The sequence below is a fragment of the Uranotaenia lowii genome, chromosome 2, assembly GCF_029784155.1.
Source record: "Uranotaenia lowii strain MFRU-FL chromosome 2, ASM2978415v1, whole genome shotgun sequence".
In the NCBI taxonomy this organism is placed as follows: Eukaryota; Metazoa; Arthropoda; class Insecta; order Diptera; family Culicidae; genus Uranotaenia; species Uranotaenia lowii.
In genome coordinates, this window is record NC_073692.1 from 307,194,752 (window position 1) to 307,212,808 (window position 18,057).

General features: G+C 38.7%; 1 protein-coding gene across 3 annotated transcripts in view; it reads right to left on the reverse strand.

The window, feature by feature from the left end:
• The window catches only part of LOC129748880 (adenylate cyclase type 2), a 289,164-nt gene that overhangs the window by 135,794 nt on the left and 135,313 nt on the right, over positions 1–18,057 (reverse strand). For all 3 annotated transcript variants that reach the window (XM_055743660.1, XM_055743661.1, XM_055743662.1), the window contains 2 exons: positions 14,284–14,442; positions 2,136–2,268 (listed from right to left, as the gene is read on the reverse strand). In XM_055743660.1, coding sequence (XP_055599635.1) covers positions 2,136–2,268; positions 14,284–14,442 — 292 coding nt within the window. The remainder of the gene's footprint in view (positions 1–2,135; positions 2,269–14,283; positions 14,443–18,057) is intronic.

An 18,057-nucleotide genomic window follows, 5' to 3' on the forward strand; every position in this document is an offset into this window, starting at 1 on the left:
CGTGAATCGTGACAAAGAGTGGTTGAGATTGCTGGTGTAGTACGAATAAAACGAGTATTTGCCGTGGAGCGCATTGCGCGAGTATGGTCTCCCATCATGGGTAAAGCCTTCGTTGCTAGGTCCGGATGGGAATTATGGCCAGAGGCCCCAGGTGGATTTTATGGCGTAGGGGTACATAGTATCATGAGTCGTCCAATTGCACCCATGGACCCAGAGTAGCAAACTGGGGGGACGCGGTGGCTCGCCGTGCCTTGGAATGCAATCCGTAAAAAGGATTTACCACCTGGGTGATCAACTAATAAAAAAAAGACCGGTTGTTCTCTACGGGCACGAGATATGGATATTGTTCGAGGAGGACCTGCGTACACTCGGGGTATTCGAGCGACGAATGTTAAGAACCATCTTTGGCGGCGTATAGGAGAACGGAGTGTGGAGGCGAAGGATGAACCACGAGCTAACGCGACTCCACGGCGAACCCAGTATCCAGAAGGTGGTGAAAGCTGGCCGGATACGCTGGGCGGGACATGTTGCGCGAATGCCGGACGACTGTCCTGCAAAACAGGTTTTCGCTACGAATCCGGTAGGAACAAGGCGAGCGGGGGCGCAACGAGCGAGGTGGTTAGATCAAGTGGAGCGTTATCTGGCGAACGTGGGGTGCCCGAGAAATTGGAGAACGGTTGCCATGGACCGATTGAATTTTAGGAATTATGTTCGTCAAGTTATGTCGTGAGACGGAATACTATGTAAATAAAAATTAATACAAAAATACCTTTATCTTAAATTTTATTTTTCATACACGAATGACAAAATTTGCAACATTCCTTTCATATCGTCATCGTCATTTCTTAAAACGTTCATGAACATTTAACAGCAAGTTTAATACGCTGCAGCGCTGGTTTGGGTAAGTGGTCCAAATTAGGTCCCTTAGGAATGAAGTTGGACTTATTTTCGACATGAGTCAAATTGCTATTAAAATAGTTTTTTTTGTGCTTCGAGCTTGCAAACTAGTTTTTAAGTATTTTATCATAGCTGTGAACATGTTTGTTGTTATTAAATTCATCACAGCTAAGCAGGAAACCTCTTGAAAATTGACTCCAATAATGGCATGTCCTTCTGAAATGGGGTTGATTCGGCTCATTTGTAAAAAATCAAAACTTAATTTTCTTTTTTTTTTATTTTTATTATTTAAATGGAAAGTTGTATATGATTAGGATCATTTGAAGAAGTTTCATCTATATTTGTTCAAATTTTTCATAATTAACTTGATTTATGAGTGAAATATTGCAAAACAGTGACAAGATGGTCCAAAATATATACCTGGTCCAAAATAAGTCCGTTACCCTATGTAAATCAATTATGGTAAATTTATGTCAACTCAGCTGATGCGATTGTCCAGGGGTTTCAGATCAATGTGAGGTTGGTCACACATTTACGTTTTTAGTTATCGTTTGTAATATAATTATAATTTGGACATACGCTTAGAATAATTTTTGATGTTACAATCTTTCAAAGCATTTTAAGGGACCACAATAACTTAGTTATTTTATTCAACTTTGCATCCTCATCCAGGACCCAGCAAAAGGTCTGTTCCGCTTTAAGCACGCCCGCCCGTTTCGCGGTCGAATAAACGGTTTCCTGATAGGCTCGAATGAATGCCTCCACGCGCGTTACGGATAGCGGATAATTTAGAGATACCGACGTCGAAAGTTGTGCAAAATTTAGCCCCAAATTACCTTCCCTCGCTTTTCCTTTTTTTTCGCGCATGTGTTTTCCAGTAGCAGAGGCAATTTGTTTTCATACACAGGTGCCTTTCATGGGCTCAGCTTTCTGCTAACTAAGGTGTGAACAAATAATAACCTTATGCTAAGATGAAAGAAAAATGTAAATGTGTGTTTTGTGGCCGAAGTTTTTCGTTTGTAAGAATTTTAGCATTTGTAAAGAAGAAACAAAAAATAACTTTCATGTTATCCAGTACATTTTAAGTTAAATTAATAAATCTAAAACTTGTCAATAGTATAACATTAAACAAATCAAATAAATCCCAAAACATTCCATTACAGTTTCCCATCCCGAAAATTAAACCCCAAACGGAGGGGAAAATTACTACGAAGTTAAACTTAAATCCACAAACTTACCTTCGGTGGTACGATGAGATATGTTTCGATTTTATGATCCGCCAGGTATGACTCTCGGCCAGCGCCACCTCCCGGTTCCACCTCGAACTTATCGCCCAGATAGTCCAGGGTGGCTTTCGTTATGTGAACTCGTCTGTTCGGTGGGGGCCGACAAGAAAGTTTTAGTTCCGAGAAAGGAAAAGAAAAAAAAAGCAAACAGAAAACGTAAAAGTTCAGTTTCATCGAATGATTCGCGTGACTAGTTTTTATTTTATGGTTCAACGCGAGGTGCAAGGAAATTTTCGCTGCCCGGTAATGACTGTTTGGGGAAATTTTTTATTTAAAGAATTCTCATTCGAGAATCTTTTCTATGTGTTTTTTAAGGTGTTTGTTACATTTTTATCATCTGTTTTTAAGTTTTTGGGAACACTTTATCGAAATTATAATTATTGCTATCTTTTTTAAAAACAAGAAATAGAGGAACATAAACTGATCATCAAATATTAAATTTAGTTTTGAAAATATGTATGTTAAATGTGGAAACAAAGTTTTTATGTGAAACCAGCGAAAATATCTACAGCTGGAAACACAAATTGCCTGAAGCTGGAGGGAGTGAATTTTCGTGATCCAAAATTCATAACTGCGTTAACACATAAGGTCGGACAGGCATTCTTGACGTGGGTTTCGTCTCGTCTCTAGAAGTTTAGCTGAAGTGACATGGGTAGTCAGTCTTCCATGTTAGCCGAAATGTGTCTTATTTAACGTGGTAATTATATCTTGTTATTGAGTTTTGCTGTTTGGCCCAGACCAAATTATGCCCATTTGGATATATTCATTTCATTGTGGATCAGAGAAAGTAGTGATTATAATTCACTTTGTTGCTCTTGAGCTATGGATAATAAAATTACCAACTTTTATTTTCATACGAAATCTACTACGAAACCCCTTTTGTGACTTTCATTAAATCAATTAGCTGCAAGACACAGTTTTGTATAAAAAAACAGACTTGATGTACAAAATAAAATCATATTTTCAGGTTATTAAAGATCTAAGTATACACAAGGCCCGAAATAAATGGAATTTGATATAACAAGAAACAAAATACATTTGATTTAGAAATAGTATTCAAGGTACCGTCAAACTAGGCATCATGAAACAGCAGGATTTGATGCAACATTTGTATATCCCAACACTTTTTCAATTTTAATGATAGCAAAATGATGATGACATAGTTTCGCACTACGTGAGATAGTTTTTTTTTAAGTATTTGATACTCATAGAAAATTAAAAAAATCGAGCAATAGATGTACAAATTTTCACATTTCTTGATGCCGTAAAAACTGTACCCAATATGACGGATTGACTAAATGATCACCCACAAACTTTATATCGCTTTTATTGTCCTATACCAACACTTTTGGTGTAAAAATATTTTTTCTACAATCCCTAAATTTTTTGCATTTTTTTTTTAATTCAGTTACCAGTCTGGGCTAAAATGCATCCGGCTGCAAATCAAAGATTCACCTTTTAAATCTTGTTTCCATATGCTGGAACATGATTGTTTTGCATCACGCGTTTTATGATTTAAAATTTTCAACATCAATTCGTATGATTTCAGCTAGTAGAATTTTTCGTTGAATTTTTTACCCCTAAATGTATGCAGCACCTTTACGCCTTTTCTTAAAAATCTTTTTGACAGAAAAATGTAACAATTTAATTTGAACGAAACCTAAAGTTACTGCAATTGTTGCTTTATTCATAATGCCATAACATATATACAAACACTGTATATTTTCAAAGGTTTTCGTTTGATTATTCTTTGAAAAAAAAAAGTTCGTAGCAACTTACCTCTTTTTCTTAGTGATGCGAAAATCGCATGTTTTGGTAAATTTAAAAATAACTGTTGAAACCAATAATTTTTCTGACTACATCAATTTGATGTTCCATCAACTTTAAACTTGAAATGTACAAACAGTGTGATTATCTGTGGACATTAAGTTTTTAGAAGCCGTTGAAGTGTTTCATGATGCCCCAGTTGACCTAACCTTTATTTTTTGAAATCGAGCCAAATAGCGCATTTTGCAAAGGTTTACTTATCTAAAACCTAATAAAAAAGATAGGGATTAAACCATCTCACCTACTAAACAAATCCTATTTTATAGAATTACAGCTTTTGATAAATTCATTCTGTGAATCTTCAGCTACACAACACAAAGAAGAATTGAGATTTTTTTTTCTCAATTTAATGATAAGGCTACAAACAGCCCATATCAAATCTGACAGTCACCAAAATTAAAACAGTTGTTTTTGAACACAGCAGGAGCGCAAAACTGTTCTAAACTTTTTAATGGTCTTATTTAGATCAGTCTATATTCATGATGAAAAAACAAAACAGGTTTACAATTATAATATTGTGCTATTTGTCATCACACTAATACACTAAATCTAAACTTTTATCATAATTTTACGATGAGAATAGAAAAGGTTAAAACTGTTTTAATAAAAAAAAATCTTTGCGGCAGATTTTATGCATTAATGTTATCAACTTCTAACATTTTTTTTTATGAAATTTTATGAAAACATTTTCAATGAGGCTGAAATAAAGCTTAAATCATTAGAATGCGCTTTCAGCCTAGCCTGTTTAGAATAATGGTTTTTTACTACTGCTTTTTCAATAAAATCATATCTGCATATACTGTGAGAGATTTTCAGATAGAAAATGAAACCATGTATAGAAATTAGATGTCTGATCATGAATGTAGACCACTCACATCTCCCCTACTTGTATGATGAGAAGGAATTATCACTCGAAGCTTGACCCAAAATGTTCATTTGAGTATCTCGAGCGCTGAACGGCTAGCCTGAATATTTGATGTATAAATGATCATAACATAACAATAGTTACTCATTTGAACAAAAACTGTTAAGGAAAGTTAAGGAAGGTAAATAGCAAACATAAGAATAAACGGATAAAAATAAAAAAAAGTAGCCTGAAAATTCAAATGAACTTTAATTATTGAAGCTCATTTGAATTTTCAGGCTTAAATAGTTTAAATTGAATTTTAAACCAATTTTGTCATGGAACAATTGATTTTCGTAGCTCTAATTAGTTAAAGCATCTCATATTAGATACTGATTCGAAAAGCATCAGAAAACAAATTAAATCTTGTGGGAGACCCAAAAACAGCTGGAAATCAAATATGCGACCAAAATTCATATATTAAATCGTTCATGGAGTCCTCGAGGATCTAATGGTAAGCTATTTTATTCTAAACTAGCTGACCCGGTGTGCTTTGCTACACCTTCCGAAAATTGTTGAAATTTTTGATTCCGAGTAATTTAACTTTTCATTTAATTGCACAAAATTTCAAAACCATTTTTATCAATAAAAGTTTGGCTCCTCAAAGCCCAAACATGTTTCTTAAAATTTAAATTGCAATTTTTCATTTTGAAAACTTATTAACTCTTTCTAAATCCGTGTGTTAATCCGTTTCATGACTCTAAATTTTTTTGCCTCATAAGTTTATAACTTATGCCAACATATTTTTTTATATGGAATCTTCGCTGTCCCTTTTTTATGTGGAGAGGGTCTCAAACTATTATAGAAAACTATTTTGTTACAAAATAACGTCACGGGACACTTATTTTACCTATTCGATCTCGAATTATTGTAAAAATTATGGAGTGATCCCCTCTCTCATTCCTATATCCCTAATGGAAGGAAGGGGGTCACATAACACCAGAAAAATACTTCTTGTATACAAATACGATCGCATCTCATATATGGTTGCATTCTCGATAAGTTCTCAAGCTAGTCAAAAAATGGGTGACCCTCTCCCCACTCCTCGAAGAAACATTGCTTGTACACAAATGTGCTCCCATGAAAATTTGGTTCCATTTTCTCGATAAGCTATCGAAATATGTATAAAAAAAATGAATGAGTGACCCTCTCCCCGCTGTTTATCGTTCCACTGAATGGAAGGAGGAGTGTTAAACCACCGAAAAAAAACATTTCCTGTGCTCGAAAACCCTCTCAAGCCAAGTTTGGTTTCGATTGCTTTATTAGTAGTCGAGTTTTGCTATAGAATTTGTATCGGAGCCCCTCTTCCTACCATTTTTCGTAATCAAATACTTTTCCACGCCAAATTTGGTTCTATTTGCTAGATTAGTTTTCCAGTATTGCTGAAAATTGTGAAGGAGGTCCCTCCCCACCATGGGTGGCAAAACTCCTCAGATCGGCTTGTCCAGTGAAAGAGAGTGCATTTTTTTTTCGTCTGCTCCCCCAATCGGTGCGGGGAGAGATAAATCGCACTGAAATGAAGAGTGAGATTGTCAACACATAAGAGTGAGCGAGAGCATTCATATCCGCTGATGAAGAGAATTCCCTTCTCCGGAAAAATCTGTTGCGCAATGTGCTGAGGAGAATTCGGGAGCTAACTCAGTTTATTCTTGGTACGTTCACGAGAAAAGATGCTACATTCCGAATCAAAGCTCCCAGCGGTGTCCTGATTTTCAAGAAGCCGTCCTGATCTTAATTGCAATTGATTTTGCAATAAAAACAGTTTAACCTCTTAAACCAATGGTAATCTTCTTAAACCAATGGTTCAGATGATATTTGATCGGTGTTTTTCGGTATAAACTAAAAGCCACCAAACTTCATATCTCTTCTGCTGCATAAATTAAGGCGTATACTGCACCGCTATTTCGCCTTAATTTATGCAATCTAAGAAGAGCTGCATTTCATTTCCACCAATCTACTGGGGTCCTGAAAAATCCTGGTTTTGTTTCTTCGCGGTGTCCTAACTTTTTGATGAAACCACCTGTCACCTCTTCTTCGAACGCTACCTTTTGCAAAAAAAAAAAGTCAAAACAGCTAACAGCAGTAGGCATGGTTGCGGAGTAGAAATTGTTTATATTTTTTCTACGTTGTGTGGTGGGAGTCTAAATAATTTTATCCTTCTTTACTCTGAGGTGTATGACTGAAACACAGGGCGCTCTTTGTTTAGAATTCTCTTTCTCCCACTCGGATGCAAATGCTCTCACACTTGCCGTCCGAGTCACAGTTCGTGTAAACTCGGGTAACGAGTGGAGCACGATCAGCGAAAGAGGATTACACTCGGAAGCCGAACTGAAAACAGTGTTGGTTGCTCACGTCTCTTTGTTGTTTGAGAAGAGCCGACCAACCCTGCTCTCCACTTTTTATCTCATCTTTGGAAGAAAGGAGGGGTACCAAATATTCATAGAACTATTTATCGTACCAAAATACCCTTTCAAGACAACTTTGATTTCATTTGCTCGAATAGTTTTCAAGTTATGCAAAAAAAAAGGTATGAACGCCCTCCTCCTTCCTTTTTGTATCTCCACTGGAAGGAGGGAGGGGTCTGAAATAATCTTAGAACCATTTCTCGTATTCTACTGCCCTCCCATGCCAAGTTATGTGAAAAGTTGTAAGGAAGGACCCCTCCCTCCTTCCTATCTTCCCACCACCAAAAGGGTACCAATCATTTTAAGAAACATTCCTCGTACCCAAGTACCCACCCATGCCAAGTTTGTTTTAATTAGCTTGATCAGTTCTCGAGTTATGAAGACTTATTACTTTTGTATGAGAGACCCTCTCCCCCCTTCCAGAAAAAGGGAGGGGTCTCAAACTATTATAGAAACCCTCCCCGGCCTCCAATACCCTCATATACCAAGTTTTACGCAAATCGGATCAGTAGTTTTCGAGTCTATAGGAAACAGACAGACAGAAAATCATTTTTATATATATATATAGATTTCACTATTCATGAAGTGAAGATGAAGGATTCCATGAAGGTAAGGAATATTAGAGATTTTATCAAGCGCAAACCAAAAATTTCGATTCAAAAAAAACTATTTTCTACAGGCTCGTCTAGCTGACTTATAAACAGGCCTGACTCCATTTTTGCAAGGGAAAAAAGCTAATCGCCGTTAAAATATGCATAATACGGTGTTCAAATCGAGCGCATAGTATTGGAACCGCTAGCGAGGAGATATTTTGAATAATTTAGAAATAGACATAAAAAAACTCTCTAGCGGGCAATTGACAGGATTCCAACCAAAATCCTTATCGTTGAAAAGTCTTGCCCAGATGATCCAAAGATGAACGAGGAGACAAAACTGAAAAATTTGATGTCTAGTACTTAAAGTGGCTGACGATCTGTGAAAGCTGCAAATCAGTCAGTACTACATAAGTATTGACACATGGAATGGCTAAATTTACAAAGAAGGCTGTCTCCAAATTCGACCTTTTTTTTCCAGAAAAAACACTTCCATAGGTTCTACAAAGTTGATACTATGTTTTGGTTGGATCTGGAAAGGTGCAATAGCTCGAAAACAGAGATGGTGTGATAACAATTCAAATACGGTGTATTTGTGCAGAAGGAGAACAATGGGCTAAATTTGCCAAAACTCCGAACAAATAAATTTTTTTGAGTAGTTTAGAAAGCCAAGCTAAAAGGAAATAGGTAAAATTATCAAAAATAGCCTTGATTTGGAAAAAAAGGTGGTTCATAGTATTTGTTTATTAGAATATAAACCAACGGATCATATGTAGATCCTAATGATAACTTAATAGTAATTACAATACAAGATAAAAGATTAACACAGGTCTATACAGTTCTTGAAACAGTTAAAATTTTTCTCCGGAACACGTTCCTCGAAACATCGAAGAAAAGCGATTGAACGTTTTCAATATGCCGATAAATGCGCTTTTCGCTCCGTAGTTGTTGAGACGAATAGGAACATAGAGCTGCAAAAGCTGGTTTCTCAATCCTCGGGGACGCACGCTGAGAGGAATGGCCTCCAGCAAAACGGGACAGTGGACTCTGGACGTTAAGAGATCAGCAACAACTAGAGCACGCGTTGCGTTTCTGCGAGCTTGAAGCGTATCTAGGTTTATGAGGCGGCAGCGATTCTCATAACTTGGTAAACTGAACGGATCTTGCCAGTTCAGATGACGTAGGGCATACCGCATGAAGCGACGCTGGATAGCCTCGATTCGTTCAACCCCATTCTGGTAGAAAGGGCACCAAACAGCAGATGCATACTCGAGGATGGAACGAACAATACAGTAGTAAAGACTTTTCAGGCAATACACGTCTTTGAAGTCTTTAGCCATGCGAAATAAGAATCCAAGGTTTCTGGATGCTTGGTCGACGATGTAGTTTGTGTGAGTCTTAAACTCCAGTCGTTGATCGAGAATAACGCCCAGATCGTTGATGTGGTCCACCCGAGAAATGATTCCGTCTCCGAGAGCGTACTCCGCATAAAGAGGGTGTCGCTTACGAGAAAATGATACGACCGAGCATTTACTGCGATTCAGGGGCAGGCAATTCAAGTCACACCATTGAGCAAACACATTGAACTGCTGCTGTAGGAAATTGATGTCCTCTTGGCCGTTTATGGTGTGAAAGAGTTTCAGGTCGTCGGCATATGCAAGTTTTTTGCAGTCAAGGAGCGAGAGTACGTCGTTAAAATATATCACGAAAATTAGTGGTCCTTTATGACTTCCTTGAGGCACGCCGGAGCAGGCAAGAAAATTATTTGAAAAGGAGTCACCAATACGAACGGATAACTTTCGACCTGTTAAGAAACTATGGAACCAGTGCAAAAGGGTTCCACAGAAACCCAGACGTTCCAGCTTTGCGGTAGCAATATCGTGGTTCACCTTGTCGAATGCAGCAGAAAGGTCAGTATATATGGCATCAGTTTGGGTTTTCATAGCAAAGCTGTCTTGCACAAAAGATGTGAAGGTGAGTAAGTTGGTAGTCGTGGATCGTTTAGGCTTGAACCCGTGTTGGTCATTGGAAAGTTGGTGCTTGAAGAACGAATTAATGGGATCCAAGATAACCAATTCAAACAATTTGGCCATCGCGCATAGAGCTGAAATTCCGCGGTAGTTGTTAACGTCTCTCTTGTCACCCTACTTGTGAACAGGAAACATGTAAGCTTCCTTCCATAATGAGGGAAAGATTCCAACATCCAGCGATGATTGGAAAATATGCCGAATAGGAAACAGCAAAAGTTTCATAAAACGCTTAAAAAAAGTAGCAGGTATACCATCCGGGCCCAAAGATGTAGAGTTTTTCAGCTTAACTGTCGCTTTCGATATGGATGCACCGTCGATTGTGATACCGTTAAACAAAGAAGCTGTAGGCAATATATTTCTCACAGCTCTAGCCAATTGCTCAGGAGAAATGGATCCAGTTGTAAAAATGCTAGAGAATTTCTCGGCAAATAGATTACAAATTTCGGGGTCAGAGCTCACTGTGTCGCTGTTCAGGAACATGTGAGACGGAAGCCCTGATTCCCTCCGCTGATTTTTCACGTGCTTCCAAAAAGGTTTCGGGCTGCTCTTGAGATTCTGTTGTAACCGATTAATATAATACTGGTAGCAACGCTTACTGGCTTTCTTAAAGGCAGAATTCAATTTGCGATATTTGTCCTTAGTGTAGAGGGACTTGTGCTTGTTGTAGTTTCGTAGTGCGTGCTGCTTGGCCGTCTTAAGTCTCCGAAGACTTCCAGTAACCCAGGGGGTCCGTAGATTGGTAGCCGTGCTACGTTTCGGCACATAGCGATCGATGATATAGTTCAGGATGTTCGCAAACGTCTTGGCAGCTGCATTGGGATTAGAGAAATCGAGCTCAGCCTCCCAATCAATGGATTGCAGGACGAGGGATATAGCTTCGAAGTCAACGTTCTTAAAATCGTGATGGAAAGATGCGGTTTTCTCTTCTGAGCCAAGTATTATAGTGATATCGAGTGAAATCACTAAGGCTGGATGATGCGGGACAGTTTTAACCAGAGGAGCAGGAGCAGGTTCAATCGCCGGATTCTTGATTCCTTCGTTCACGAAGCAGAGATCAAGCATACGGCCGTTTTCATTTTCTATTTTGTTGATCTGTTGAAGAGTCGCGGTACTCAAGGAGTCTCGGAAGATGTTATAGGATGCTGAGAATGATGAACGAGCAGGATCCGGAAATAAAAAGCCGCTTGCAGAAGAGCACCATTTCAAGCCAGGTAGATTGAAGTCGCCGATGATGAGTATGTCGTCTGCCGGAGAGCAAATCGAGCTTACTTTAGAGAGGCAGAGCGAAAAAGATTCAGCTAAAGCCAAGTCTCCAGAACGGTCAGGGGGCACGTACACTACGCACAAGTAAAGTTTCCGATCTCCGAAATCAATGCGAATCCAAACAAGTTATAAATTGGCCCAGGAATCGTCTTCAATTGGCTTAGCTGGAAACGTCGATTTCACGGCGAGTAACACTCCTCCACCAGTAGACTTTTTGCTGTTACGAGGACTACGGTCGCAACGGAACACTGCGTAATCTGGGCCAATAATCTGACTAGAGAGGGTCCGGTCGTTGAGCCAGGTTTCGGTGAAGGCAATGACGTCGTAGCAGGAACACGAAGTCGCCAACAAGTAGTCAATCAAACAACTTTCAACACCACCGACGTTCTGATAGAAAATGTTGAAGGGTTCGGACGACTCGAACGTAGAGCGGGATCGATGATCACTGGAAAGGTGAATTCCATCACGCGGGGAAAAACACTTAGTGATATCATACTTGAAAGAACGCGCTGGCTGGAGAACCCCTTCGCCACAGACGAACTCAGGGCAGGGACGACTGATGACGCTGGCAGGAAACAGCGCGACTAAGCCGAAGGGCTCAGGGGTCTCCGTAGTTCCTAGTTCGTTGCGTCCCGGTACTGGAGGCTCGGAAGAAGTCGTAGGATTAACAAGGTTTGGAAGATCTAGCGGAATGCATCTGTGGTGGAACGGAAACAGGATACGCGAATGGCAAGTTCTAGACATAAACTGGTACTTGCCTGTAAAAGAGGCCTGGAGAACCCCGTCACCTCCAACGAACTCAGAGCCAGAACGACTGATGACGCAGGCAGGATGCAATATAAATGGCGCACGTGGCGCCCAAAAATAAAAGTCGTTGAAATTCTTCATTGGACGCTATTTCAAAAACCACATATCATACAGGATGTCACCAAAATTTGCACATGTGAACATTTGATTGCTAGGCAGCTTCACATAAATTCAAAGTTATTCATAAAACAAAGTGGTGCATTTTTTTTCGAACACACTCATTATACATTACTTTAACTCTTAGGGCCTCAAATATGATCAGACTGTTTCTATGAGACCTTGCTCAAAATTGAAACTAGTGTCTAGCGCTCACCTTAAAGCTATTTACCCTCATAAAAATATGAAGCACTTCTTCAAAATCACAGCAAGAAGTAGATTCCAAAGTGGTTCTAAAGAATTAACTGATAATTTGAAAAATACGTAAAAAAAACTAGTGCTAAACACATTTTTGTAAAATTTTTGTTTTGAATCCTTAAATGCTGTTGATTCAGATACAGTTTTTACAAACTGTACCTATGAATAGGCCACAAAAAGACTTCAACTGTTCGAACATTGTGAATATGTTATTCTAGAATAAGATGCGGCTGTCACAAAAAGACAGACTGTTGTGTGCAAGAGTGGTTTTGAAAGCTTAAAATGGAAATCATATGTCAATATTTGCAGCAATTTACAATCAGTTACCAATCAAGAACACATGAAATGGAAAAATATTAGATTTAGAGACTTTGATTTTTTTTGAAAAAAAATATTTATGCTGTTTCTTAAAAGATTTGTTTGGCATGATGTTTCATGATCCAGTTTAAGTATTTTATATCCTTTTATGTCGATTTGAAGTCTATTTAGGCCAGAGGTAGCTCATACATGCATGTAATTAGAGATGTACCGAATATTCGGTCAGCCGAATATTCGGCGCCGAATACCGCCAAAAAACCGTTAGGCCGAATATTCGGCTCACCGAATAGTTGAGCTAGGTATTCGGCCGAATAGGCCGAATAGGCCGAATATTTATTTTTTTTTAAATTTATACAAGAACAGATTTGTCAAATTTTTAAACTGATGTTGAATAATTTATAAAATATCCAAAAGTAACGTTGAAAAAGCTTCAAAATCATCAAAAACTTATGGTTTCAGTAAATAAATTTAGATGTATCCGTGAATTTTTCAGTGTAGATAATTTTATATTTTGATCATCGATTATGCCAAATTTTCTTGATTTATCTAGGCTTACCCATAAACCAAATAAAGAATTCGAGGAAGTTGAATTTGACCAAGATAGGCACACATATTTTTAAACTTTCCGGATTTTACCCGAGTTCATTCAGATTTTTCGCTTAGCTAAATTAAAAAAACCAAATGTCCATTTGAAAATTTTTGAATTTTGTGAACAAAAAGTTTTTTTTTAATGTAAATTCATTCATAAGATACAATTTAAACACTGCTGTATTAATTAAATGAACACTTTAAATTTCAAGAAATTTTATTTCTTTTTCTTCTTGTATGTTTGAGAATGATGCCTAGTTTTTGTTCAGATTTCCCTTTTTTACAAGTTAAAAAAAAAATCTTTCGGACCCTGCCATGTGGATACCTGTCGTAGAAAGTATTGTATGCTTAAGGTTATAGATAATCGTTCTTTTAAGTAACTATTTTTATGACATCCAGCAAAAATTAGACATTCATCAAATTCGATATAAAAAAAAACAATTTCCAATAGCTCGGCACCTGTTTTGACATGTTTTGTCCCAGATTTCACTGGAACCCAAACTCTTTTGTAATAAACGTCCTAGAAGCGACAAGCCATGTCCTTTCAGCTAATAATGACATTTTGAGAAACAAAGAGACCTCTACTTAAAAAAATCTGATACATCTGGTTGGATATAATCGACTTAAAAACATGAAGGGCATTAAGATGGCAGAAATCGAAGATTTCTATTAGAAATTGAAGTAGAAATAGAAGTGTGTGTATTGAAAACTTAACAGAATATTCGACCGAATATTCGGCCGAATATTCGTTTGGCCGAATAGTTGAAAAGGTCAATATTCGGTTATGGTTTTCACTCAAATAGAATAACAACATTAATGTATCATTGATAAACAAGTCAAACTATAAAAAAAATCAAAAAATTAAAAATGAATCTAAACTGCTGATGGATAATTTTCCCGTCGTTTTTCTTCAAATCTGTGAGCGCCACCATCAGCATCCAAGATTATCAATCATACTTATGAAGGAAACCATCAACCGAGCGAATGACAACAGAAAGAAAAGTGTCTTACCCGGCAACGCCTCCGCTTTCCATGTGGTTCGCCAGGGTGACATCGTCGCTCCACACGTCAAACTGCCACTTCCGGAGCCCCAGGACCCCGCACAGGACGTTTCCGGTATGGATGCCGATTCGCATGTCCACGTTGAATCCGGTTGCTTCCCGCACGAATCTGCAAACGGGAAAGAGAATGGAGAAAACAGAAGATCACTGTTATGGTCGTTGATGTTTGCACCACAATTCATAAACAATTGGATCACGTTTAACGAGCTTGCTTGCTCGGGTAACGAGAGACTCAATTAGAGCTCAATCGATATTTGAGATGTTATTGTTATGACCGTAGGTCTCGAGCACGATTTATCATGCAATTAGGGGAGGTGTTTTCCAGTTAATGACACTTGTGATGAATTGGTTCATGGAATCTGTTCTTCAAGTGCGATTTTGCATAAGAGATTTAAAAAAAGATCTAGATATGTATTAGGTTGGTAGATTTCTTCCAACTCTAAGATATTGTTTTTACACATTCCACCGTAACGTGTTATCAATTTTTCGTGCTTTATTGCCGCTATGGAGATTTTATCCAAAGGAAATTTTCAGTTAGAAAATGAACTTATCGAAGTAAAGTGAAATTACTTGATTCAAAAAGGTATTTGAAAGTTAGTGTTAATAAACAACAAACTAGGAAAATTGGCTCGTCTCTGGCGGAGTTTAGTTATCTTAGGTCTAAGTCATTCCATATCACGCCACTCTACGATGCTCACTAATTAAAACTAATTTCTATTCGACATTTTGGCATTGCAAGTCAATAAACCTTTTATATTGGAACTAAAATTTAGACACTTAAAATTCCTAACTCTTTTTCAACCAAAGTTGAAAATTCATTCATCAAATACTAATTTAATACTTCAACAAGTTGATAGTCTTGTGACAGGTTTTTGCTACTTACAATAGTCCAAAAATTAGCAAAAAAAAACTAAAACCTTTTATTTATAACTTCTTAGTCAATCTCTGAGAAAGCTCATACACCATATTTAATAGAACTGAGACGTTAAGTTGAATTCTCCCTTATTGTCGATTATTATCGATTGGATCTTCCCAACAGAATGCATTGAATGTCATTATTTCGATTGCCAGTCCCCGAAAAACGACATCTGCTCAGCCTCGATTCTACGAAAGCACATTTCCCCAGTCCGAACATTTCTTAGCTCTCGCAAAATTGACGGCTTTATGGAATGTGACAGCAGCCGAGTTCTTTTAATGAAATTTTAAATGGAACGGCAATAGATATCTCGCACATGACTTGGTCCCAAATATGTCCGAGCGATTTCCTTGATACACCCAGATTCAAAGTGTGAGGCATACTTTTTAACAATTTAAGGTCTAATTGATTTTTGTGGAATATTTAAAAAGTTTCAACATTTTTTAATTTTAAAATGGTTTTTATTTAGAATAAGTACGTTGCATAAATTATTTATTCTTTTCGAAATATTGAATTGTATTTTTTTAAATCGTTATTTTAGGTGTATTCAACCGTTGCCTCTTGGGTGGCAAACCTTTTGACCTACCTTCCTTCTCTCCAGGCCACGAAGGGTCCGGAAGAACCTTTAACTAACGTTAATACAAACGGTCCGCCTCATCGCCCTTCGCCCGTAAAAAAATTGGATGGAAGGCCGAACGGCAAAAAAAAAAGAAAAAAGATCCCCCAGAAGAAAAGCTCCATCCACAGGGGAACAATAACGAGAAAAGCGACACACTTGACAACTCATTAGTAACACTCTGATGAATTGCCACAGGATGTTGGTTTTTTGGGATGATGCCCACCGTCGTCGTTGTCGTCCTGCTTCCGGAGCGAGATGGGACTTTTTCAGGTACCAACCTGGGCATCTAGAGCAGAGTCCGAGAAGTCGCTCGGTATTAGGTAGCATTTTCGGGGATTAGGGGCTGCTAAGGTCAGGTTTGAGAATATGGAAAAGTTGAAAAGTGATGTTTTCATTTGAAGGGCTATTTGATGATGATGATGAACTTGAATAGAAAAGAAAAACCCAAAAGCTGTGAGGAGGAGAACGACAGGCAGCTGTTTGTTGAGTGATTATGGGGATTATTATGACTTTTTGTTTTCGGGTGATTAAAAAATGATTTACATGTCTGGAAATTGAAAAAGTTAACATGTTGATTGAAGAGTGAGAAATACAAGTTTTGTTCCAGTTTCTATGATCAATTCTATGATAAATTTTGTGGCAACAACAACATGGTGATCGGTAAATCGCTCTTCCCCCATCGACCAGCACATAAAGTCTTTCGGGTATCCTGAGATGGCCGAACAGAAAATCAAATTTACCACATCTGCATCAGCCGGAAATGCAGAAGGGGCCTTCTTGATGTCCGCAACAAACGAAGAGCAGACATTGCAAATGACAATCATCTCTTCATTGACGAGAAACGACTAAGAAATGCGTGTGTCCAACGGCGCGAGGAGAAAGTCGGATGTCGATACGACGTCCACCGGTTGGAGAATCCAGAGGTGAAAAAAGCATACGTAGAACAGCTTGAATCCTGAGCCACGGAGCTGCCGACAGTCGAAAAACAGTGGTGTGGAATCAAGAATGCCTTTATCACGACGAGCCGTGGTACTCTCGGTAAAGCGTGTGGAAGAAGTGAACGCATGTCGGATGAAACTTTTAGGATGGTCGATGATCGGAGAAAGGCAAAAGTCGGAATTGAGCAGGCATGTACCGGGTCAGCCAAAGCAGCTGCCCGCTTACGATATGCGGAGCTGGAAAAGGCATTCAAACGAGCTTGTAGACGAGACAAGAGAAACTTTACGACATTTATTGCCGCCTTAGAGGTGCAAGGAATACGGCAAGAATACTGCTAAATGACCGAACAGGTCAGTTATTGACCGATCGAAAAGATCAGCTCAAACGATGGACTGAGCACTTCGAACAACTCTTCCGAGTCACGAATAGCGAAGGCCAACAGAACCCTCAGCTCGAAGTTTCAACAGTAAGTCGCGTTAATGGCGTCAACTCCGAAGTGCCCTCGCTGGCTGAAATAGAAGGGGCAATCAAAGACATAAAGCACATGGAATCGAATGCATCCCTGCTGGAATGCTGAAAGCCGACCTTGCCTTGTCTGCACAAATGTTGCTTCGTCTTTTCGCTGACATCTGAGATACTGCCACATTCCCGGACGACTGGATGCAGGGTATTCTCGTAAAGGTCCGGAAGCCTTAACCATGAAAACATCTGAGCGGCTCTAAGACGACGAGGGGTACCAGAGAAACTAGTCCATCTCATCGAAGCACAATACGAGGCATTTTCGTACAAGGTCTTGCACGACGGTGTCTAGTCTGACCCAATCCCGGTATCTACTGGAGTGAGACAGGGATATATCTTATCACCGCTGCTTTTTCTAATCGTAATGGATGAGATTCTGACTGGATCGATCGACTGTACACCGAACCGAGGATTGCCGTGGAATCCTTAATCAATGGAACAACTGAACCACGTTGACCTGGCAGACGATATAGTCTTGCTGGCCCAAACACAACCGGATATGCAGAGCAAACTTGACGACCTCGTCGAAAGCTTCAAAGCAGTAGGTCTCAAAGTCAATGTCGGAAATACCAAGTCGATGGAGATTAAGCCAGGAAATCCCTCCAGTTTCATGGTAGTTGGGCAACAAGTTGAGAAAGTGGAGTGCTTCCAGTATCTTGCTTGACATTGAAACCCGTATCAGAAAAGATTTTGCATTTGCGAGTCTTCGGAACATCTGACGCTCTCGTCAG